The 24,843-nt window shown below is 38.9% G+C and overlaps 1 protein-coding gene across 3 annotated transcripts in view; it reads right to left on the reverse strand.

Annotated features, from left to right (window-relative positions):
• Positions 1–5,916: 5,916 nt before the first annotated feature.
• Positions 5,917–24,843, reverse strand: part of MAPK10 (mitogen-activated protein kinase 10) — a 107,076-nt gene continuing 88,149 nt past the window's right edge. Inside the window, exons 9-16 of one of the 3 annotated variants that reach the window (XM_030450457.1) lie at positions 24,417–24,599; positions 22,090–22,214; positions 20,755–20,770; positions 20,495–20,529; positions 19,766–19,771; positions 12,086–12,149; positions 11,403–11,480; positions 5,917–6,205 (exon numbers count right to left, since the gene is read on the reverse strand). In XM_030450457.1, the coding sequence (XP_030306317.1) occupies positions 6,063–6,205; positions 11,403–11,480; positions 12,086–12,149; positions 19,766–19,771; positions 20,495–20,529; positions 20,755–20,770; positions 22,090–22,214; positions 24,417–24,599 (650 nt within the window). In that variant the 3' untranslated portion in view covers positions 5,917–6,062. The remainder of the gene's footprint in view (positions 6,206–11,402; positions 11,481–12,085; positions 12,150–19,765; positions 19,772–20,494; positions 20,530–20,754; positions 20,771–22,089; positions 22,215–24,416; positions 24,600–24,843) is intronic. The other 2 variants (XM_030450459.1, XM_030450458.1) reach the window with 2 other exon arrangements.

Below are 24,843 nucleotides of genomic sequence, written 5' to 3' on the forward strand. Positions count from 1 at the left end.
TAGATCTTATTACAGGATAGACATGGCAAGGTGAACAGTTGTTTTTGCTAGTTAAGATCTGGAGCTTTGTTAGTCTTGTGGTTTAATGTATACTGGCCATAAGTCCCACATACTCAATTTACTAAATATACATGATTCTATATGTACACTGAAACCTCCTGCACCCTCCTTTTCAGCATGTGACTGATTTAGGAAAGTGTGAGAGGTCAAACATATCTAGGCATAAAGTGGCCTTATTGTAAAAGATTTAACAGAAATAGTGTGTTGGATTATTACATATTAGTTACAGAGGAAGGAGAAAAAAAACCTCAGTACATCTATTTACATTTTTATCTTGCTTTCCAGAAGACAAGAATGGCCCTGACCAGTGAAAACTACCAAAAGAGGCAGATAAAAATGATGGGGTTACATTTATTTCCCAAATTGATTGTGTCTTCCTTCAATATGTGTTTCTCAGCTTCTTGCTCTCAGGTAAAAAGTCACTATTAGCCTCAGTTAAGTCTGTCAACATTCTTTTGTCAAATCAAACCCTCTTTAAAACTCAAACTTGCCATGGGTCAATGAGTCTGAACAGAAATCAAGTTACACAGTTCACTTCTTGCAATCAATACTTAATAATAATAATAATAAAATACAAACACTACCACCCCCCCAAAAAAAACCCCCAAAACAAAACCAAACAAAAATCAAACCAAACCAACCCCAACCCAAAAAAGAGAAAAAGAAGAAGAAGCACTGGCAAGTTCCTTGTACACTAAGCAGATTTCACTAAACTCCACCGGACAGTCCTGTTTTCCAGCTCACCAGTGAAAGTGACACATTCACCGTCCCCTCACCTCCCCCCAAGCATCTTGCTAATTAACACATTACATGTTTGTGGAATATTTAAACCTAATTCACAATTATTTTCTTTTTGTTTATGTGAGTGAAAAAGATATTACCTTGAGCTTGCAATTAGTTAACTGTGCCATTTGTAAAGTTGTGGAAGTTCACATAGGAATAGCCATCAGATTCTTGAAGATGTGTGATTAGGTTACAATTCTGCTCTTTATCCACACTGACAACTTGGATCAAGTACGAATATAACAAAGGTTCTAAAAAAATCACACCCATATGCACTCCCTCTCTTTCTTAAACACACATATGGGAGCAAATTAAACAAAAGCTATACTTAGAGTGAACCACTAACTTAGGTTTTTTTGCCTGGCTATTAAAACAGAACTCTAAATCTTCCCTGCAGGTTTTCCTTCAAATTGCCCTCTCACACAAAATTTGTTGCAAAAGGACTTTTTAAAATTTCTATTTGGATATTTGAATTCACAAATAATTTTAAGATCATGATAATAATGAAGAAGGAAATACAGAGAAATCTGAAACTAAAATAATTTTTGATCCTTTGAAATCCTGTAGTGCTTCTAATATGAATAAGCTAACACTGACTATTAAAAGTTATTTTGAATTAAAATATTTCAATTACATTTTACATAAATCACTTCTTTTTTTAAATAAAAAAATTGGGAGATTTGCTGAAACTGACTCTGGAAGCTCTACAGTTGACTATTAGCATATTTTCCATGAGAAAATATGTTGGTGGAAAAGAAATCACTGGTGCTCACTGACAAGTATTAGATTACAATCCAAATCAGTGAAGTAGCACTACTCTGGAAAGCTTCCTAAAGGCACTGCAATAAGTCTGATTTCTTCAGTATCATCAGCCCAAAGCTTGAGGGTAAATCAATATATAGGAATACCACATATACAAGTCCATTTTTGGTTATAAGTTTAGAAGGGTGACACAGTGACATGATCATCTGTTTTGTGTAACCTCTGGAGGTCAATTCTGTGCAGGAACAAGTGCTTTCCAGAGGAAAACCACCAGTGCATTAGGGAAGTACCTTCTCAGGCTTTCCATAGTTGTTTGGTTGTTTTGGGTATTTTTTTTTTTGACATGTTACCATGCTCTCCAATTCAAGTTCTGCTTTGCATGATGTAGGCTTGTTAAGATCTCTGAATCTGTCTGTGCCATGGATTCTGGATAGCACCAAGGGATTAGCAACAGCAATGTGATTCGCATAAATCAGTGGGTGACCAGCTCAAGTACCTAAGCTCCATCAGTAAGTTCTATTACATTTTAATGGAATATAATTGAAACTCACACAATACTATTCCAGCTAGCAAGGCAGTATATGATGAGAGATTTCAAAACTTATAGAAAATTTTGAATTGAAAACTTGCATAACCTTTCATCAACTTGAAGTAAATCACCACCTCAGCCTCACTTAAACTCATCAGTGAGAAGGAAAATGGGCAAAGGGTCTTTTAAGAGCATTTTTTTTCTCTTTTTTTTTTCTTTTTTCTTTTTTTAATTTGTTTCTCATATTATCCAGAAGTATTGTATCTGAAAATAAAGCAGGAACATTCTGCAGTAACTTCCTTCTCTACCTTCTCAATGTTATTTTACAGCTAGTGCCCTGAGCAGCCACTGACAGTTAGAATGATTCTGCCATTTTCCTCACTCTGCTGATGACTTACATGACTTAAGGAAGCCACGTGGGACAGAATTTCTTTGGGTATTCAGGCACTTAAGATACCAACAGGCTCTTAGGCCTAGTTTCAAAAATACCAAGGTGTCCAGCTGCCATTCATGTTATGGAAGATACTCCACTTCTGACATAGGCTCATAAAACACAAAACAGAGGTAGATTTAAAAGATCACTGGCAAGAAAAATAAGAAAAGCATCTGCCACTAACAGACTTAGCAGGACATTGGACTAAAGGGGAACAGACTTGAAAATAAGGATACTGAAATTTCTACAAGCTGAAAGAAAAATGTTTTTTACCTTAAGACAGCTACCGAACATTATCACTGTAATCTTATATTCAAGGGTACATACATTCTTGTAAGGTATCAACTAACACCAATTTCCTGATACACAGCAAAACAAAGGACACTATTCCTGTTCCATGGTCGCTACTTCAGTTTGGACATACAAGGACCAGAATTGTAAAGAACTATTGCTTTTCTTAATTGATGGCTTTTTTCTTGTGTCCAACGTGGACAGCGTGATGTTGCCTACTTCTGACAGAACTTCTCCTACAAGAGACTAACTAGTTGAAGGACAAAAAGAGATGTGGTAATTCTTTTAGGCCCCATTTCAGCAAGGCACTTGAGCACATGCTGATGTTGATCACAGCTGAGCAAAGGACAAAAGAGCATGCTAGGTAAAATTATGCATGCATCCCTGTGGTCTCCATAAAATGTTTGTACAAGCATTGGTGCTTAGCAGAATCAGGAGTTCTGGGAATAAAACTGTGTAACTTTTATTCTTGCGGGTTCATTTAGTGCCAATCATTATGACATCTGTGAGAAATGGTTCTCCACACAGCACTCACGAACCCAAACCAGACTGAACTATTATACCATGGGACTAAGAGCATGGGTTGTGGCTTTGATAGATGAAACATGGGAGATCTGAAATCATCCATCTGCTACAAATGACTTCTCTGTTATTTCCTGTGCCACAGGTTCATAGTATCACTGGCAATGAACTGTAATTATTCCTAATTTCTACAGTTTACATTTGTGGTATTTTTTTCTGTTCCTCTTTCATACAGCTTTGTCTCCGTAAGACACTTATGTTTCATTGAAGTAACACACCCAAATGGTGCAAACTAAGAAATGTAAAGCAGACACCAGTGATCTGAATACTATTAATATAGATATGGTTAACTAAATCTGGAGGTGATACATTTCATTATTGCTAATAAGTCACCCTTGCCCTTGCCCTCGTACCTACAGAGCACTGCTGTTTACCTTTCAATAATTTTATGCTCATTGGCTTTGAAGGGAGAGTTCCATCACTCAACAATGTCTTGATGCTTCATGGCTTAAGAGAGAGTATTGCTAAATATTTCAGCAGTAGTAAATTATTGCTTTTAAAAATACTGCTCTGAGGTTTTAGAATTTTATTGACCTAGTTTTATCCTCAAAACCGTTTCCATAAAAATTCACCAAAAATGTACCTGGGAAAAAAACCAGCAATTTCCTACAGCAATTGTGAGACAGCTCAGACCAACCATGTCAAAAACTATTCTATATAGATATCTGTTTACATCCAATAATTTTATATATATTAATTTAATTTTTATTTCACCTCCCTCCTGCCCTGGAGAGAAGTATTTTATTTGCTTTCCCTTTGAACAAAATCTGACTTGATACTGACTTTTTTTACTTCCACTTCCACTTAGGTAAGCCACCTAATAGATCGGTAGAACTTTGAACTGCATAAGTATGAGTGATTTTAAAATATCCAATAATGTATTCTATGTATGTTTTGTCTTTTTGACAATTGGAAAAGCAGTAGAGTGTGATTTAGCTCATTTCAGTTTACGTGGTGTGCTTTGGTAAGAGGAAAGATAACCAAGATTTTATTTTCCAGCTCAGGTAATAATGACCTTGCAGTGGAAAATGCTTGTTGTTGTTTTGGCTTTAAAAACAGTCAGATGTTGTAAAAAACTGTGTGGAGTTTTGCCATTCTCTAGTAAAAACACCACTGGGAATCCTACATACTCTTACTTGGTAAAATCAGTACTCTGTCACTGTTGGGTTCATAGAACTTGTCCAAACTGCCAGTGACACCTGCCTGCAGTGCTTTCAGCCCAGCACACCAGCTGGTTGATGTTCTCTGCTACAACTTAGAATAGAAGGAATACCAGACCCATGCACTCTGTGGTTCTTTTCCATGTAACATAGCTAATAAAACTTCCTGGGGAGCCATATGATTTGTCATGAATAAATGAACTGCCAAAAGCACCTAGAGAAGGCCTGCTCTCTTTGTAGTGGAGAACCCTGTAAGGAAATTACTTAAAGGGAAAACAACCTCTAAGCCACAAACATACACTGAGAGGGAGTAGGCTGCAAATATCCTTTCTCTATTTAACCTAGTAAAAATCTAGCTAAAATAAAAACATCCTTTTGACCAGAATCTGCCCTTTCCCCCAACCCTGTTTTACTCCCTAACATACAAGTATACATTTAATTCACAACAGTGAGCCTATCTACAAATTAAGATGATAATTCACTTTACATTGACAGAAAAACTTGGTTAATGAGATAAACCTTTCTGGGCTTACACATGCATAAACTCACTTCATTCTTGTTCCTGTAGCTTGCAAAGATACATGTGCTTCCTTCTAACCTGGTCTTAGCTTGGCAAATCTGTTCTAAAAAATCAGAACAAGTCTTGTAATTCACAAATGTTTATCTCTGTGGCATCTTCTTTGAATACAAACTGGTTACTATTTCAAAATACATATACAAACTTCAGCAGAAATTTTTGTGCTACATCTTCAAGTGTCTGAGGGAGCCACCATTTGATGTGGTAATTGACACTTCCACAAATCCTCATACAAGATATGCAACCTCATCAATGAACAAGCAAACAGAATATATAGTGGCAGTATCACATATGTAGTTATGCATTTCACCTGCAATGGGCCATTTAGTTGTGGAGTGTGCACTAAATACATATGCAGATGTGTTTCTATAGGCACACTACTGCATAAACTGTCAGAATCCTATTGGCACATGTGTGTATGTGATATTTGTATATGAAGAAAAACCCTATCTGCCTCACTTGGTAAAAAATGACAAAAGAGAGTGCAGGCAGATGCACACTTGTATGTTTGAGAGTGGCTACTGCACACCTTGTCATGCCACTGTGAAAAGGACAGCTGCAGGTTGCTGGTTTTGCAGCCATTAATTGTACATCTTATGGAGAGGGTGTAAAAAAAAAAAGGATTTTTCAGTTCCTTTTTTTTTTTTCCCTCAGTAAGCATCATTGGAAGAAGACCTAAGCAGAGCAACTATAAGTTAATCATACACTTGAGCTTAACTGCATTACATAACTCTGGAGGAGAAGCAGGCTGAAAAGATTTGTTTGTTTCATTTAAATCTTTTGTGTTTTATTTCTCTTCCTTTTTGTCTCTTAGCTCCTGATAATTTTCACTTCTACATTACATCATCCTCTGAAGAACGCTGGGTTGCGCAGGCAGGCGGCTAGTCACCTGCAACACCCCAGGGGGCCCGCAGAAGCTTCCAGGCTGCTGTCTGTGTCAGATGCCAGTGTTTGATCCGTTGACATGGATGAGATGTCATTGACAGATGAGGATGGAGGGAGGCTTTCACTGCTGGTCACTGCTGCACCTGTGCTACGAAAATGAACACCAATGTGATTAAACCTGAAACCCCCAAACTGCTCGCAGCTTAAAATGCAACAGGTTCTTGCCCTGTGGCAACAGGCATGGAAGTACACAGACTGCTTCAAATAATGGCAAACTGTAGCAGAAATTTTTCTTGTTTTCTTGTAGATAGTTTAGTGGAATGGTTGGCATCAAATCACTTAGTGGCAATGAAGAGGAGATGGCTGTGTGGGAGGCCACACAGGTAGGACTAGGTAGATTAAGCCTAGGATTTCAGTTTGAGTATTTTTGTGCATCCAAGGTTGCTGTCCTCTGAAAAATGATGATATTACCTGGTATTATCTAAAAAAATCACCTTGTGAGACAACAAATACACTTCATGAGAATATAATTAATATGACTGAACATTTATCAAACCCCTGAATTTCATCAGGCATTATACAGCCTATAAGTGAAGATGTGATAAACACAGAGCCACGTGAAGAATGTATTTATCGTGCACCTATGACTGCTCAGCTGTTACTCTGGCCATTAACCTCAGCTCACATATAAGTTCTCAGAGTAGCAAGTAGCACTTTGTTTGGTACTTTTCTCCACTGAATTTTCAAGCAACCTTTTGTTGACCTCTTTCCACAAAAATTAACACTGCAGTTTGGAAATACCCTGGTTAGGGCCAGGAGAGAAAAAAAAATATTTCTAGTGATTTCACTTTACAGCTAAGTCTCTTGTAGCTGCACTTAACAGGAAGTTTCTCAGTCAGTGTCTATTTCTAGGACTGTTTATAATCCTAAAAGTATAGAAGAATAGATGTTTTTAGTTATGGCCAGAGAATGGTCTGCAGAAGCAGGGCCACTGCTCAGTTCTGAGGAATACATCTTGCGCTCCAGGAAGAGAAAAGGAGTAAAGTGTTCACACCTGCAGTCCTCCTTTAGGGAGGAGTGGACAAGACAGGTGACCAAAACTGACCAAAGGGAGTATATGTAGAATACCCTCAGCCATTTGTCTATTTTCCTCAACCTTTTCTTCCCTTTGTACACATCTGCTGTAACTGTGCACATAACAGAGAAAGATACAGTCATGTTCAGAGCTCTAGGAGGGAACTGCTTTCTGCTGTTGTAGTAATAGAAAGATACTCTGGCATCAGAAGAACCCTGGAATTAGTTTACTCTCCTATTACATTTGGAAAATATAATAGTTAATTTTGTAATGTCTGCAAAAAGACAGAGTGATCTCAATGATGTCTCACTGGAGACTGCAAACAGCAGTCATCCATCTTGTTTGACAGAAGATTTGTTTTTCACAAGTTATTTAGAAATAACTCATTTGTATGGTCACTAATTGCTCAGTACCATACTGTTACTGCATGTGTCGTTTTATGAAAATACTAATAATTTTAGATAAAGTCAAAATATGTCTGAATTTAATTATGTTAATGACTAAACAACATATTGCCTTTCTAAATGTTTACAGTGCTGGACAGAAGCCTGCCCTTAAGTCATGGATATTGTTCGAAAAATCAAGTGGAAAGAATTCCAGGTTCAAGCAACTTCTTATCAAAGTACTGCTGTGCAGCTTTCTTTGGTGAATGTGCCATCAACTTAGCTAGGCAAAATAACAGAAGAAATAGCTGCAGAAATGATGTAGTGAAGCTTTTGTTACACTCTGCCTGATTCAGCACCACTGAACTCAATAAACTCTGCTATGTTCATTTCAGCAAGTACCAGCTCAGCACCTGATGTTCTGGAAAGTGCATTTTTATGATTATTCCAAGCATTCAGCACAATTCCACATGACATGACTCACAGACCTGGTAGTTACTGTTGCAGCCCAAAGCACCCAGAGTCACAAAACACTCAAAAACCTAGACAAAACCACACCGAATCTAAATGACAGAATTAAAGAATTCAGCAACACAAAACTGTGCTTAGGCAGCAACACTCGGAAACCCAACCAAAAGCAGTAAGTCAGTAAGTAATACTTCATTTGATCAGCTCAGCACCTGCCTGGGGCTACAAAGAGCTTGTTCCTGAAGGGATGGGTGCCAAGTGAAGGGTACAGAAATGACAGAGGTGCATTCAAAAGAGTAAACCAGCCCTGATTATGCATTTTCTATTTGGCAGGGAGGTTCTGACTGCTTGAAGAATTGAAGAAAAGAGCAAAAGGTTAGAGCAGATGAGAAACGACTCCTGAGATCTGTTCTGGCTCTGTCATTCTTGACAGCTACTGTGCGGGACAAACAAAGGAGAACTGCAGCTTTTGCTGTTTCCAAAGAAAGCTTTTTGTCTTTCTTGGGGATTTGCTCAATTGCCTATAAATCGTGTAATTGGTAATTCTTCATATCCGGTATCACCACATCAACTGCTTATTTTAGTCTCCACACGACAGAAGAGAGCTACTAAAGGTATCAAGTAGTTCTTGGGTAATAGCAACAAAACTGATCAAATCAGAGAGCAACTAAAAGGCAGGAGGAGAAAAAAATTGGTGAAAAACTAATTTTCAGCCAGAAAGGAGACTGCTAAGATAAGCTGCACTAAGATCAGTGCTATTTACTACATTCGGTATCCAGAAATGAGAAGACAGAATGCTAGGAATGAAACTATAGATGGGTAGTAAAGACCAGGGGAGAGTGTGAGAGGAGGTTAGATAGTAAGCAGTGACAGAGCATATTTGGGGCCTGAATGTTGATTAAATTTAGTGCTTATGTCTCACATGGATTCAAGCGACTGAGTTCCACTGAGAAAACATTTTATTCAAGGCAGTTCAAGGTAATGATATGGCATAGGTCCTTTAGAACAGACAGCATGTTGGCAGAGGGTACAGCATCTGAATTTATAAATAAACCAGAACCATCTAGCAATTTTGTAATATAGAACAGAAAAAGAAAAATACCGTCTAAGATTAAATTCAATGTTTATGTGTGCATGTAGACATATATAATACATTTGCTCATGTTGCTTACATATTTTCACAACACATATACACACCTACCACTCTAGTTCCTTAAGAAGACAGGTTTGGACACTGTGATCTATGAAACACAGAATTCAACTAGATAAAGTGTAGAGATAACAGTAAATTTGAAAGATTGAAAGATATGCATGGTAAGGTTCAGAAGGAGGAAGTCTGATTAAGGATGCAACAATGGAATTGACTGGAAAGCTGCCAGAAGAAAAATGGAGGAAACTGTTCTCTATGTCCTCTGGAGACAGGACAAGAAATAACAGATTTGAACTGCAACAAAAAGAGATTTAGGCATGACAATAAAAAAGCTTTTTGAAAGTAAACATGGTAGCACACAGAGATTTCTTGGAACAGGCTGCAGAATTATCAGTTGGGATAGACACGGCTGATTCTGTTCATTGGACATGAGCACAAGGGGAACTTGAGGTCCCTCCAAGCTCCACATTTCAAGATTGTATGGTGTTGTAGTTAACTAATTCTTCACAGCACAAAAGGAAACATGATGTGACTAACACCCTGAGACACAGGCACTCTAAGTAGCCTGCATTATTGATGGGCAACTATTACCTTTTATGCTGTCAACTTCAGATGTCTCCCCAAATGATCTGATCAAGTAATCACAGAAGCTCATCTCCAGATTGCTGTGATTACTGATAGAGCATCCAATCTTAGCCTTCTGAATTCTTGCCAAGAACACTGACTAGTGAGAACTGTGTGTGCAGAGTCTCCCTCATTTCCCTTATGCTCAGAACTGGTGAGTTGTTTTACTTCATTCTTTGGGTCTTTCATTCACTTGAAAAAAAGGAAGTCAGGTGCACAAAGTGATGAAACCCAAGAAATCCACTGTTTCATAAATATGTCAGATATTTTTTAATAGTTGCTGTAGTTGTTGGTGCCTAACAATCCAAACATGGTCAAAGGGGAACAGCAAAAGACACACAGGTCAGAAATGGCAATTTTGTATTTTCAAAAATGTTTTACATAAACAAATACCTTACACACAGGAAATCTAAAAAATGGAATACATAAAGAAATCTCTGCATATTTATTCCTGAAACTGGCAACTACAGTATTTCTTGGTCATAAATCAGACTGCAAGCACCATTCTGTTGGGAAGAGATATTTAAAGGAAGAGGATTTATAAGATGCTTCTCTGGGCCCAAGATTTATTTTCAGTGGTGGCACACTAGTTTGGTAAATTAAATCTGCAAGTTCCTATACTTTGGTTGCTACTCAGCAAGAATACAATAGATTATTTTCAATACTTGACTTCCTTGATGTCAAAATCCAGGTGCAGTGCTACCGCTCTAATTATGCCCATCCAACTCTCCAATAAATATTTTTCTCCACTGTTGCATGTTTCCCCTTGTCCTGTCAGTTACTAATGATGTATTCTTTTTCTAATGTAAAGTTAGATCAGCAGGAAGTGAAAAATGAGCATGCAAAAAGAAAAGTATCTCTGAAAATATGCAGAAAATAATGAATTAAATTATTTTACTTTGAGGAAAGGATCTGTCAAAGGTACTTTTACTCATAAACACTACTGGGACACTGCTCCCAAAATCCAGGCACTTAAAGTCTTCAAGTGAAAGAATACCTTAGCAAATGTGTATTTCTGTAAACTCACAGCCCCACTTTGCATTTCAGTGAAAACATTGCCAATGTGAATTTTCCTCAGATAAAATTTGGTTGTGATTTTTTTTGGTGACAAGTCTTAAAGAATATGTGGAAGACAACTTTCCCTTCTCATCAAAGTGTCAACCAAGCTTGCTGACAAGCTGTTCTACTGTTACCAGACTTCTGAAAGGAAAAGCTGCCAGCGTAGGTACTGCATGCTCACATAGAGGGAGGTGCAGTGTCAGATGTCCAACAGATGGATATGTACTAAAATCACCAAATTTGCTCATATCAACTAACAGAGCATTATTTCAGTCATCCATCCATAAGCAGTATAATCATAGTGTGAAATAAATCTCCCCACCCACAGGAACATAGCCTGCAACCATAGATCTTTTCATGAAAAATATCAGGGCAAGTATATCTCAAATAGCAAGCAGATCAGTTTGTAAGTATTAACATGACAATGGAGTGTAATTAATCAAGGTCAACCCATTAGAAGCATTGGATTTCATAAAAACTTTACTTGGTCTACACAACTGAAGCCCAAGTGCTTCAGCTAACTCCATTTTCTTTTTGTCAGTACAGAAAACACATCAAAGTCATTAAATGGGTCTGAGTACCTGAAGGAGAAGGCTGTCCTTTTACTACACCATTTTTAGTTTTTTCTTCAGAATTCATTACTTCTTTGTAGATGAGTTCTGGAAGACAGAATTGCAACAGTTAAAAACAGGAACCAGTCAGGAACAAAACAACCATAATGCAACAGAGTGTCATAACCCTTCCCTGGGCTCCCTCCGTCTGCCCTACCTTGCGTTCACCAGCCTCAGAGCTCTGCTTGCCTAAGACCTCTCTCTTTCTTACATTCCCCTTCTCTCCTACCATCTCTTTTTTTGGAGCTGAATTGAGACAAACAGGGTTAAACTAGAACACAAGAGTTGTTTAATGATGCACTATTTAGAAATGAATCAGGGCAGTAATACAGTGCTTCTTAATACCAGTGAAATTCTGATGCACTGTTCTGCTGAACAGTACCCTGCACTCCAAGTGATACCCTGTGATTTCAATGCAGCAATGGAACTTGCACCCTCTGGTGCTAAGATTAAACCGCATACATTATGATAGTCCTTGGAACATTTCTTGTTTTCACTATCAAAGTTAGGTAGGAAAGGTGGGTTTGTAGGTCTAGTGTCAGTTCTTCATGTCAAAGGAATTCTTTTGGTTTTATGTAGATGCAACTGGAGGTGGGATATGGCCATTCTGCCACTGAAATAGCCCTTCCCATAGAATTCTAAACTGTGATTACCTTTCCATTCCTCAATTGTGTGTTCCCTTTCATCCAGCTGTTTATCATATATCTGAGGAGGAGGCTGCAGGAGAGAAACAAAAATATTTAGTCAATTGTCTGTAATTATTTCAATAAAGATTAATAATCATCTCTCTGCTTGTTATCTGTCCTGTACAGGAAATACATTTGAATACAAAGGGATTAACCCTTGTGGAATTCAACTCTTTATATAAAAGAAATGTATTTCCTTTTCCCCTTTTAAGCAAAAGCATTGTTGCACTTGAAATAAACTGCAAGTAAACAATGCCATTGTGCTTAGAATGAGCATGGGAACTCCACATACAGATCGTTAGTACTGTTTGAGTACCAGACAAATACCAATCCTTACTAATTGGTAGTAAAATTACTACATTAATTTTATAGTTGCCCTTCAGACATATTCACTGGTATACAAAACTCTCAGAATCATTCTAATTTTAAACTAAATCTCCATGTCATAATTCCTCATCCATTTCCAAAATGACAAACTTTTCCAGTATACGTATTTTTAAATAACTTAGCTTTGGCCAGAAACATATCTTGGTTGGGGGTTTTTTTTGTTCTTTTGTTTTTTGTGGGGGTTTTTTGGTGGTTTTTTGGTTGGGTTTTTTTGGGGGGGGTTTTTTTGGTTTTTTGGTGTGTGTATTTTTTACTTCATGGGAACATCACAGAAGTAGCAGATGCTTGAGTTTACTGAGATAAAGGCAACTAGAGTTTCCCAAAGCTTGAATACCTGCTTTCACTGGGCAACTTAGCCATGTGTTCATCGTCTCCCCTGATGCTAGCTGCACAATACAGTGGCCAAGCAAAGCAGAGGCCTCTTTCATCTTTTCCTTTACCAAGAACCTTCAGTATCCAATGTAAGAGTATCTAATGATGATGGAAACAAGATCTGCAAAGCTTTTCTCGTTCAGAAGTATTTCCTTTAACTTCCACCTTGGGGTACTCAGCCACTGCATCCCTTTCAAAACATCCTACTTTTATATTCACATTTACTGAGCTGTTTTCTGATTCACTAATAAATTGAGAATTTGCTCTCAGGACTCTTGACACCATTAAGCTACTTGCATGCTACAGAAGCGGCCAGGAAAGTAATACCTCAGTGATATAATATGGACAACGAAAATTACATGATAGCTGAACAGGAAAAGTCCACTGAAACCAAGAGAAGTTCCTGTAGAGTGACATTTGTATCAGGGCTAAAGACAAGAAAATCAGAAGAAGTCCTGGCCTGCCAATTCTCATACCTGAGAAGGTGTGAGAGAGAACTGGAAACGTGCCACAATTACAGTAAGTGCCAGGACTCAGCAAGGATATCTGAGCTTTCCTACATCAGCAAGGTAAGACACAACCATATAAGAGGTCTGAGTCCAAAACCAATGCAGCCATTCTCTTATTCAGTATAACAACTCTCCTTGGTCTCTTCCACTAACTCTCGAAGCTTAAGATACATTCAACCAAAACTGATGCAATTTCTGTCAGGGCTCCATGTTTCTGCTCATCATGGTATCAGGGAGATGAATGCTATGAAAGTGCAGGTCAGCCTCACCATTGACCAGCAGGATGCAATAAGGTTCCACTCCTCCAGCTAAGCCCGCTAAACTCAGCCTGCTCAGCTACTCCATCAGCCCTGCATGCATATCCTACCAGGGTGTCATAGATAGAGTGGAGGAACTAAAATTTGAGTACAATTAGCTAAAGATGATTCTGAGGTATCTGAGAGGGGTGGAACACAGAGGGGTCAATATTCCTTCCCACTCCCTGTCCAGACTGCAGACCAGGACCCCGGCTCTCTTTCCTCCGCTCTCTGCTCAGCTGCTGTTCCCTGTGCTCCTTTACCATCAGCTGCCTCCTGCTCTTCAGAACCCACATCCATTGGGTGCTGCGAAGAGCCCTGGAGCCCTCTCCTGAGTCAGCCCTGCCCCAAGGGGCACTCAGGCACCTGTCCCTGCCAGCACCCAGATCAAGCTGTGTATAGATTTGTATACATTTGTATATTTGTTCCTTATCTCATGGGCTACTGCCTTTCCTTTGTTCCAGTAAACCTGTTACAGTTTTAATTTCCAACTTTTAAGTCTGTGGTCCTTATTCCCCTTTTATCTTCCCTTGGAAGGGGGGGGCAGGTATGAGGAAAATTCTGTCTTCTTGTTTTTGGTCTGCCCAAATTGCTAACCTGTGGCAGAGAGGAAAGCAGAGAAAGCTGGTAAAGGCAAGGAAAGCCTGGAAGTCTAAGAATCTATGGGAGATTTCCAGGGGCAGCCAGCACCACTACATAGCCAGGTCTTGGCTTTTTTGGTAGCAATTGTGAAGGCATTTGGCTAAGCTGGGTTCTGACTTACAGTGACAGACCAGTTGCTTCTCTGTCAGATGGAAAGAAAGCAGGGAAACCAAGCTGGACAAGAATATCCTGTTAAGTACCTTTCTTTCTTAAAGATTCAGGGAGGAGCTTACAAGAAGCACAGGCTGAAGGAAAAATCAGTCTTTAAACCTTCCATAAACAGAATTATTCCTCTACCAGGCAGAAATAAGAGGATAGATTCCTTTACTTCAGTTCCAAAATTCCAGGTTCAAAGGGCACAAGTGATCAATTCCACATTCAAAGGGCACAAGTGATCAGATGCCAGTTGCTGTCCTCAGCTCACTCAACCACAAAATCATTGTCTTATATCTCTTCTAATTTATTTCAGCTATATCTTAAGCAAACATAATGTGCCATAAGTAATTATTTCTTAGATTAACCCATTCTGGAAATTAAGACATTTTCCAGAGAGAGAGCCCAGAATAAACTCATTTGTCACCAGAGTCCTATTTTGCTGTGAAAACTCTCAAGAGAGAGCGACCAAGCTGTACTTCACACACAGCTGGATGCTGAAACTGCACCCGCATAGAGTTCTACTGTTGCACCAGAGCTCAGAATGCAGATTTTTATTTGTGAGCTAGCAGAACCACAGCTATAAAACATGGCTCCTGGCAGGAACAGAAGAACCAAAAGTAAGAACTATTCAGTGTGATAATGACAGCAATAAATTCCCTTCACATTGGCAGGATCTCTAATCCAAACCTGTGCAGAACATATGTGACTGGTGCTCATCTGAGAAGCCAGGCCAGCACTCTCACAGTAGGAGAAGTGAAGCTTCTATATTTAAATTCCCTGATAGAAGGAAATGAGACTTTATGACATTTTCATTGATGGAAGGCACAGAGCTGAGCTGAGAATACCACATCAGTTTCAGGAATTAATTTATTTTCCTATGATCTTTGTCAATCTGAATGATAACCACAAAGCTTAAGAAATTGTTATCAGCCTAGATAATCCCCCCAAGCTGGCCACCCATTTTCTGCTAACATATTTGATTTTGGGGGGGTTAAACCAGTTTCTAAAATAAAAGAGGTTTTTAACACAAGTATTGTCACAGCAATGGAGCAGATAGAGGAGCAACTGCTTATACCCAGGTCCTTCCTGGACATCTGATTTCAGCCTTGTTGCAAAGGTTGGCCTAAAAATTACTTTGCTGCCTAAATCAAGTGCATAAGAAAATAAGAAAGTTAATAGTTATTAATTTTCTATGTAAATGCAGCAGCAATATTATAGATATTCTTATAAATCCTTCATATAGCACATGCCAAGTGAGAGTTATACGGTTTTATTTATACTATTTTCATAAGAAGTATAGTTAAACTAACATTAAATCAAAGCAGAATGTAGATCAAGCCTATAGGTAACAGCATTTAGCTTTGTTTTAAGGCAGTGATTTTCTCCCCAGATCAGATCGATGTGTAAGCAATTGCATTGACAGCAATAACAAAGAACAGAATGTATTTTTGGATGCAAGAGAGAAAAAATTCTTGTATATATATTAATACAATTCCATGCTGTTTCAGTGGTTCTTGGCTTTTACTTTTTACAAATGTATTTAAAAATATTTTTGTGTTAAATTTTAACATTGAATATAATAAAAATTTAAAACAAACAAAATGCAGAAAATATCCACACAGATCTTTTTCGTAAAAACCAACCAAAAAAAAAAAATCAACCCAAACCCAGAGAAGACAAGTTTTTTTTCATGTGTTCAGATAAACATCAGGAGGCTGATGGATTTGTTAAATACCTTTTCAAATATCCAGGGAGGAAAAAGCTTTTTACTAGAGAAAAAAAGCGAAACATACGTTGAGGCTGATGAATTCTCACTTTCCCAAAGCAACACAGATTGGTTTGAATGCTGCTGCTAGAAAGGAAAGGGAATGGGCTGGAGCTCACACTTGAGTAAATCCTGCCATTTCTGTTCCTGCCTCTGCACAGCTAGTGCCAGCACAGTGAAGGCACTGGGATAAGCTGTTTTTAGAGAGTCTGGCAGAAGCAAGGCTTGATCCTTCATCTGCTCCTAGAATCGCAGGGTGGGGATGAGTAGCTGTGGACTGATGTACCAGGCAATAATAGAATTACTGCTATACAAATAACAGAGGAAATGGATGCTGTAAAAATTAACAGTCTGAGTTGAACCAATTTGTTAAATGGCTTACATCCTTATAATAAGTGAATATAAAAATTCCTTTGTGTTTTGCTACAACCTAGATTGTGTTATTTATACCGTTTATATATTTGTATTGACATTACTCGCCAAAGTACACTAGTGTGCTTTCACCAGAGGCCTGGAGTCTCTTTAGCTAGAGAGAAAAGTGTCAAAGGCCTTGGATTTCACCCTCTAGTGCCCAGGGACTCCACAGTGGGCTGGCCATGATCTCAACTATGGCTGTGGAAGAGGAGGTGCCTCTGTGCTCATTCATTCCTTGGACTCTCTGCAGAGCCTTTTGGAAAACATAATATGCATAAAATAAACTGTGGTGTGAGCTGTTTCTGAACAGGACCTAGGACAATAAAACCAATCATGAAAACAGTACAGTCATGAAAACAGAAAAACATGAAAATCATCAGTTACAGTGAATGTTTTGAGACAGTTTCTGCATATAACATAGAGGAAGAAGGAGCCTTTCATTAAAATAAAAACCAGAGAAGTAAGGTTTGTAGGTTCCTATTCTGATCTTGCAGTAGATTTCTTGTGTAATATTAGCAAGTAATACTTTTCCCCTTTGAACTCTGATTTCTCTACATATAAATAAGATGTGAATACTGGTAATAGATTTCAACAGTTTCTAAAATCTTGTGAATTCCACATATTCTGTATGGTTTTATATTTTTAAAAAGCACACATTTTAGTTAAAATTGGTTGAATACAGAAATTATCTTAATTGTGAGTAACACTATTCAAATTAATTTCTGAGCAAAGATAGACACTCTGAAGAACCTAGCATTGTGACTTTTTATCAAAGATAATGTGTCAAGGAGATAGGGATCAGAAGACGCTGACTAAGTTTATCTGTTAGACATAGCAATTTCCTCTAAATCCAATATCTAGCTTCCCCACTCCCTTCACAGGTAAGCTTAAGAACTGGGCAAGGCCTGCTTCTACATGTAAATGACAACTGTTTCAGAGCTCCTGAGGACTTTAGAGGCAGGTGAAGCACTTCACAAGCAGCTAGCAGAAGTCTCACAATCACTTGCTTTTGTTCTCCTAGGTTTTCCAGCCTTAATGATTCAATGATTTTATGATTGGATGCTGTTTGGCTTTTATGCAGAAGTCTGTAGGAAAGTCACAGTGCTGTTTGTGTAACCCCCTAATGTTAGAACCACATCTAATAACATATCCCTTTCCTCTTGGAGGGAGATTGATCAGAAAACCACCATATGGCACATAAGGCTGACCAGAAGAGTTTAACGCTGTGACACATAAGGGGGCAAAGAGTATTGCATTCCTGCCACTTCTCATTTGTGTCACAGTCTTTGCCCAACACAGGGAGACATAATAGTTTTACGGCCCCCATACAGCCTGTGAAAGTCCATGAACTTCTAACAGACTTATAAAAAGGTACTTTAACTGTCTCATTAGTCTGCCTTTTATGTGCACAGGACTGTTTTATCTGTTCCTCTCACATTCATAATGCTGTGTATCTGAGCAGATACAAAGGGTCATTACCTTCAGGTTGAACTTTGACACCCAAGTCTCTCCTCCCTGAACTGTCTTCAGTGCCCTTCATGTTCTGCTCTGCACATGCTGACTGTTATTGCGACTGCCTGCTTCAAATTCCTGTGGCATTAAATGCTTTCAGTTATTCCTGGGCCTCTGAACCAAATGAATACAGTAACCAGAACTCCAGCTGCTTTTGATGAAGCCATTTACTGGGGAGAACAAGTGATCTGAGTAGACAGCTAAGTTAACTAAATCCTCCTTGATGTTATCCTGATTGAAAATGCCATCTTGTTTAATAGTTCTGTATAATAATTTCTGTGTTACTCATACTGTGCAAGGTTATTCATAGTGGAAGAGGGTGAAGGAAAATGACAAAATCCAGTGTTGAGTAACTGCAGCATTTCTAGTGAAATACAAACCACAGATGCCCACGTAAAACTTATTGTAACAAAAGATCATCTTGGGGAAAAGCTATCAGGGAGCCAAATGCTTAAAAAATGGCCAACATAATAAAAACCACACTTCTGAATTTCAACATGAAATATGCAAGAAGAATAGAAAATAAGAGCAAAAGTGAATACTGAGAGAGTGAAAATGCAAAATCTAGTAGCTGTTTTATCAGCCAACTGAAGCAACAGAGTTAGAATAGCCTGGTCTTCTTGATAATCATACTGTGAGAAAATTCCTTCCTGGAAGTGTTCAAGGCCAGGTCAGATGGGACTTTGAGCAACCTGGTCTAGCGGGAGGTGTCCCTGCTCATGGAAGAGAGGTTTGAACTAGATGATATTTAAGGTCACTTCCAACCCAAACTATTCTAGGATTCTATGAGAGCTTTAAGAGACAGAGGAGAGTTGAACAAAATTTGCAAAGGACATTAGGTTGAATAAGAATGGCTACTGTGATCCACATCAGCTCAACCTCTTTCCATTGCTTTACGATTAAGTAAGTTTGCAAGTTTGTTGGGAAAAAAAGACAATGGATTTTAATTTGAATTGGAAATCTTCCAGATGAGGAATACAAAAAATTTCATACAACTCAAAATACACTAAGCAGAGAAATGTAATAGTAGCAGACTTGCTTTCAGTTGGTACAAGTTTATGTTAACCTTTTGTCAACCTTTTCCAGTCATGAACACAGATCCTAAATCTGGACATGAAAAATCATAATGAAAAATGGGGCTAAATTTTTTGAAATCCCCCCCCCCCAACTATTTAGTCTGTAGTCTTTCATTTGCTTTTGTCCAGTTATAAAAGCTATCTCCCAAACATAGCTAAGATAGGTGGGCACAAAAAGCTGAGAGCACACTAGGACAAACACTTATCTGCACCCAGTGAAACAGTCAATGTTCCAATCACATTTCTCTACCCTTCCCATGAGATATTTTTACAAGCTTCACAAACTATGGCATAGTTTGTGGACAAAAAGGACCTAGACTACTAACATGAGGATTTCAACACACATCAACAATGTTTTGATCTAAAATTGTCTTCCTGTTTCCATGTGGAAACATGTTCAGCTGCAGAACTGAGGTCCAGTGGCAGATGTGAATTCCACTTCATTCCATGAAATGTGCTGGTGCAGTTTTTACATAGCACACATGAATAAAATAACTTACCAATAAAGGGAAAATTACTTGTTCCTGTAGAGAAACAAGATAAACCAGGTGCCTCGAGTTGCCAAAGAGTGGGTGTGAGTCCATCTGTGCCTGGTTAGGGCAGGCACCCTATTACCAGGGGGCCAATAAAGGTGGGACACACACCCACAAGGAGGGAGCTCACTCTGGTGCGAGGCATGGAGAGGCCAGCAGCTCGTCGAGCCCCAGGAGCAAGAAAGGCTCCTCCCTCTACATGTTCCTATTCAAATTGGAACACGAAACTTAAGATGTACACAGCCTGGCTAGGGGTGGAGGGGACCTTAAAGATCATCCAGTTCCAATCCCCTGCCTGGGGAGGGACATCTCCCATCAGACCAGGATGCACAAAGCCCCATCTAACCTGGCCTTGAACACTTTCAGGGAAGGGGCAGCCACAACTTCCCTGAGCAACCTCTGCCAGTATCTCACCACCCTCACAGGAAACAGTTTCTTTCTAGTGTCCAACCTAAATCTCCCCTCTTCAAGTTTTAAACAATTTCCTCTTGTCCTCTCACTACACACTCATGTCAAGAGTCCTCCCCAGCTTTCTTGTAGCTCCTTCAGATATTGGAAGGTTGCTATGAGGTCATCTCACAGCTTTCTCTTCTCCAGCTGAATGACTCCAACTTTCTCAGCCTGCATCAGACCACAATCTGTTCTTCATTCCCATGTCCCTGGGTTGTGGGGGTTTTTTGGACAAGAAAATAACATTAATGAGTCAGGAACAACATTTCTTTTAGTTTTTACATGTCGTTCAAATATCACTCCATGCAATTGCACCTCATTTTTTAACTATGACTGGTCACCAATGGTCACTGCGGAAGGGAACATCTCCAGTCCAGGCCACATCCCCTTTGAGGAAGGAAATTGGTGAAAAAAAGGGGCTTTTACTGAGGTTTCTTGATCTGGAATCAAGCCCAGACAACGGTGCCAGGGGGAGGGAACTCATCAGAGGGCTGCACAGGAGATGTGGGCTGGAGGTTCTCCACCATCATCCAGTGGTGACTGTGAAGTTAAAAGTGAAGTTAAGGGCAGCCTTGGCTGCAATGACCACAGAATGGTGGAATTCAGGATCCTTATGGCAACAAAGCTTCAGGAGAGCAGATTTCAACCTCTTTGTGTAGTTGTTTGGTAGGGTACCATGATATAAAATCCTGGATGGGAGAGGAGCCCAAGAGGGATGGTCAATATTCAAGGATCACTTCCTTCAAGCCCAGGAACAATATATCCCAAGAAAGAGGAGGGCAGGCGTGTCAGGAGACCTGCATGAATGAACAAGGAGCTCCTGGATACTCTTAGATGTAAAAATAATAACTTCAGAGGATGGAAACACTGTCTTTTAAGCCAAAGAAGCACCTCTGATATCTGTCTGCACAAAAGGACAGTAATACAGGGTTCAATATCAGCTGTAATTCTAGGCATGTGTGACAAGTTTTTCCTTCTAAAAGGGCAACCTCATTATGATAAAAATTCAACTTTGACTTCAATCTGAAATACAACTAAGAGTGTACATTTGGAAGTTGGGCTAATCATTACATTGAAATATCCACTGCACCATATTCCTTTCCTGGTTTGCATCAGAAGGGGCTCTCCACAGTCAAATTCACAGGGAAGGCAGATGTAAATAGAGACCCAAATCCGAGTTCTGACATTAGAGTAGTTCCACAAAACATAGTTAAGAAAAGCATGGAAATACAACTGAAGCATTTGACAATGGAATGAGATCTTCAAGGGGGATGTGAAACTAAAATGTACATGAAATTCAATGGGGTTTTGTGCACTTGGTTTACTTTTGAATTTCAAGAACACGTTCTGAATTGGACTATATGGCTAAACAGAGTGATCTCATTTTGCAGGGTTCGGGGACTTAGTTTCCTATGGTTAAGTTACATTTTTAAATGAGTTCAAACATTGAGCTCTGTTTTCATACATGATTAGTATTACAGGGAACATCTCTGAATTTATACTTATGCATATTGTACTATGTCTCTGATGTGCTTATGGATTGCCAGAATGACTTATATAGCTAGGGAAAAAACAGACAGGTGAGCTACTATGTTTAGAATCCTTTTTCATGTTGTCTAGGAGAAAACAGAAAATGGCTTCATACACTTGAAGTACTTTTTGCTTCTTCCATCTTTCACCAGTCAACCTACCAGAGGTATATCCTGTCCCTACAGATTTCTTTTCACATAAATCCAAAGTCCACAACAGTCATAATAACATTGTTCCTTTATAACATACTTGTTATCAAACTGCTGTAAAGCAGGAATTGAGTGAAATCTGCGTTTAGCACCTGAAGTTAGGAGTAAAAGCTCACTTACCGCCTCCACTTCTGCTGGGTCATACCAGACATTAATGTATGGATGCTGTAATGCTTCATCTACTGATATTCTCTTGGCAGGATCAATGACTAGCATCTTTGATAAAAGGTCCCTGGCTTGGCTGGCTAGAACAAGGAAATCAGATAAACACAGAATTAGTAAAAAAAAACCCACAGACAGTGGCTCCAGAGGAGGGTCAACTGGGTTAGCAAAATAACACTGATACAATCTCTTTTGGAAATCGAAGGTACTTCTGCTTCTTGGCTTGGTACAGCAAGAGTTCTTCAGTAAGCATTGCAGGCAGGATTTATTAAGAAGGCGCCAACATCAGGGCTGCATACCATAAGTCCCTTACCCAGCTTCAGTGAGATGTTACATGTTGTATGCAGGGAGAGGGCTGAGTAATATCCAAAGAAAAATGTGCTTGATATTATATATACGTATTTTATATCTGTATTATTGCCAGCATCAGAAAACAAAAGTTCACATAGTGAAGTCAAATCATGGCAGTACTAAATCAAAGCCTGAAACTTAGAGGTACTGTTACTGTGCCTTAAAAAAACATCCAAAATCTTCTGTACATTTTGAAGATTTTCACCAAGTCTGGTGGGAGGCATTAAATATTTCAATAAGGCACAGGTAGCAGGCTTATTATAGGGGATCCCATTAGAAGCATTACTATCAAATCTGTAGCCAGGGGTCAACACACAATGGTATGGATGTGCCTCAGAACATCCACACAAGAAGTCTTGTCTGACATCACAAAGTGTAAATTAATCATAGAATCATAGAATCATAGAATTAGCTGGGTTGGAAGGGACCTCAGAGATCATCTAGTCCAACCCTTGACCCACCGGAGCAGTTGCTAGACCATGGCACTGAGTGCCACATCCAGTCTTTTTTTAAATGTCTCCAGGGACGGAGAATCTACCACCTCTCCGGGCAGTCCATTCCATAGCCTAATCACCCTCTCCGTGAAGAAATTCTTTCTAATATCTAACCTAATGGGACACATCATCCTCCACTACAAAAATGCACAGCCTTACATTTACCTTGAGTTTTTTATAGCAAGATAGAAGATAATATAGCCCAATGTTTCTATCAGACCACAAACTCATCTTCCTATTACCCAAATAATTTGTACTGATTAGATTTTGTAATAAATGTAATAACCATCTAAAATCATGTAAAAAAAAGTGGTAACAACATAAAATCACAGAATTTTGGGGGCTGAAAGGGACCTTTAAGATCATGTAGTTCCAACCCCCCTGCCATGGGCAGGAGCACCACACACTAGATCAGGTTGGCAAAATACATTCCTAGCATCATTGTCAATGTAGTGTTCTAAGTTCTTCCATTCTCAAAATTATTTCCCGTGAAAAAGAAAATCAAAGGAAAAAGAATGTAAAGAGATATAAGTACAAAAATATTATTAGGTATTTCATCAGGTATGGGGGAGTATCTAATTAAACAATTCACATTATATTATGGTGAAATACTTAGGTAGGGCATGAGATGATACAATGATGCACAAACAGAATTTTTTAAATGTAATGTCTCTTGTTCTTTAAGTATCTCTTAAAAATTGGATCTCTGTAGTATGATCAAATTCATGTGCTTCCTGTACCCAAAATATAGCGGCAGTGTTTGACAGTCAATTCTACTCATTAGTTCCAAATCTGAGAAAATTCTGAACTTTATTGTTCTAGGAGTATAAAATTGTTAATTGAAAGAGTATTGTGGGTAATTAATGACAGGCAAACTGCAAACAACTTGAAACCATTACATGCCACTATAGTAAGTGGCCTCAAGTACTCAAGTGGTGCAGCTACACCGTACAAAGTTGGAGAGGTTCCAGAGCCATGAGAAATCCTCTCTTTACTCATCACTGAAGGTCAATGCCCTGGTTAAATAAATCAAGATTTCAATATATGAAGCAGGTGTCTGCCTGAACTGGTATTTTTTACCAAAACCAAAACAGTGCAACCACTGAGATCTTCCAATGGAAATTCCAGTGGTCCTTTGTGTTACAAGTTTAAGATGAGAGTCAAGGAACATCTTAGTTCTTCATGGTACAGAAACAACACACAGAAAGCCACAAGCATCTGCTCAACAGAGCAGTGGTAATATATGTTCCCTTGGCTGCCCCAGGGTCTCCAAAAACCGTTTTCAAAACAAGCCTCTCAACTGAACAACACTCATGCAGTCACTCATCTTGGTAACTAAATGCAGTAAAAAGGAGTGAACTAGAGAGAAGAAAAATTGGAAAAAACCTTCATTGCATTGTAGCTGTTGACATGCAAACCACATCCTTTTGTCAGACATACCTTTGAGTTTGTTGTGTTCCGAGTCAGCTGGGAAGAGAGAGTCTGGAAAAAGTTTGGGGAAAGTGAGGCCAGCATACTTGGGTCTGTTCTCAACATAGTTCCGTACTGTCGGCTGCAGTTTCTTCATGAATTCTGGACAGGGTGTTCCCAGCTGCTCAATAACTTTATTCCACTGATCAATATCTGGACATCAGTAGTTAAGGAAAACAAAACACAAGCCCCAGTGTACTGTTCTCTGGGAATCCTCAGAGGCATTTAACTCCCTTCATAACATCTTTGCAGTCACCATCTTTTCTTATCCTTATTCCTCCAGGTCCTACAGTGTGCAAAGGGCAAAATTCCCTCTCACAGCTATACTTATTTGAGGGCATTGTGCAATCCTAAATTCTACCATGGGAAAACACAGCTTCCTCTCCTTGGGTCAACA

The sequence above is a fragment of the Calypte anna genome, chromosome 4B (genome assembly GCF_003957555.1).
Source record: "Calypte anna isolate BGI_N300 chromosome 4B, bCalAnn1_v1.p, whole genome shotgun sequence".
NCBI lineage: Eukaryota > Metazoa > Chordata > Aves > Apodiformes > Trochilidae > Calypte > Calypte anna.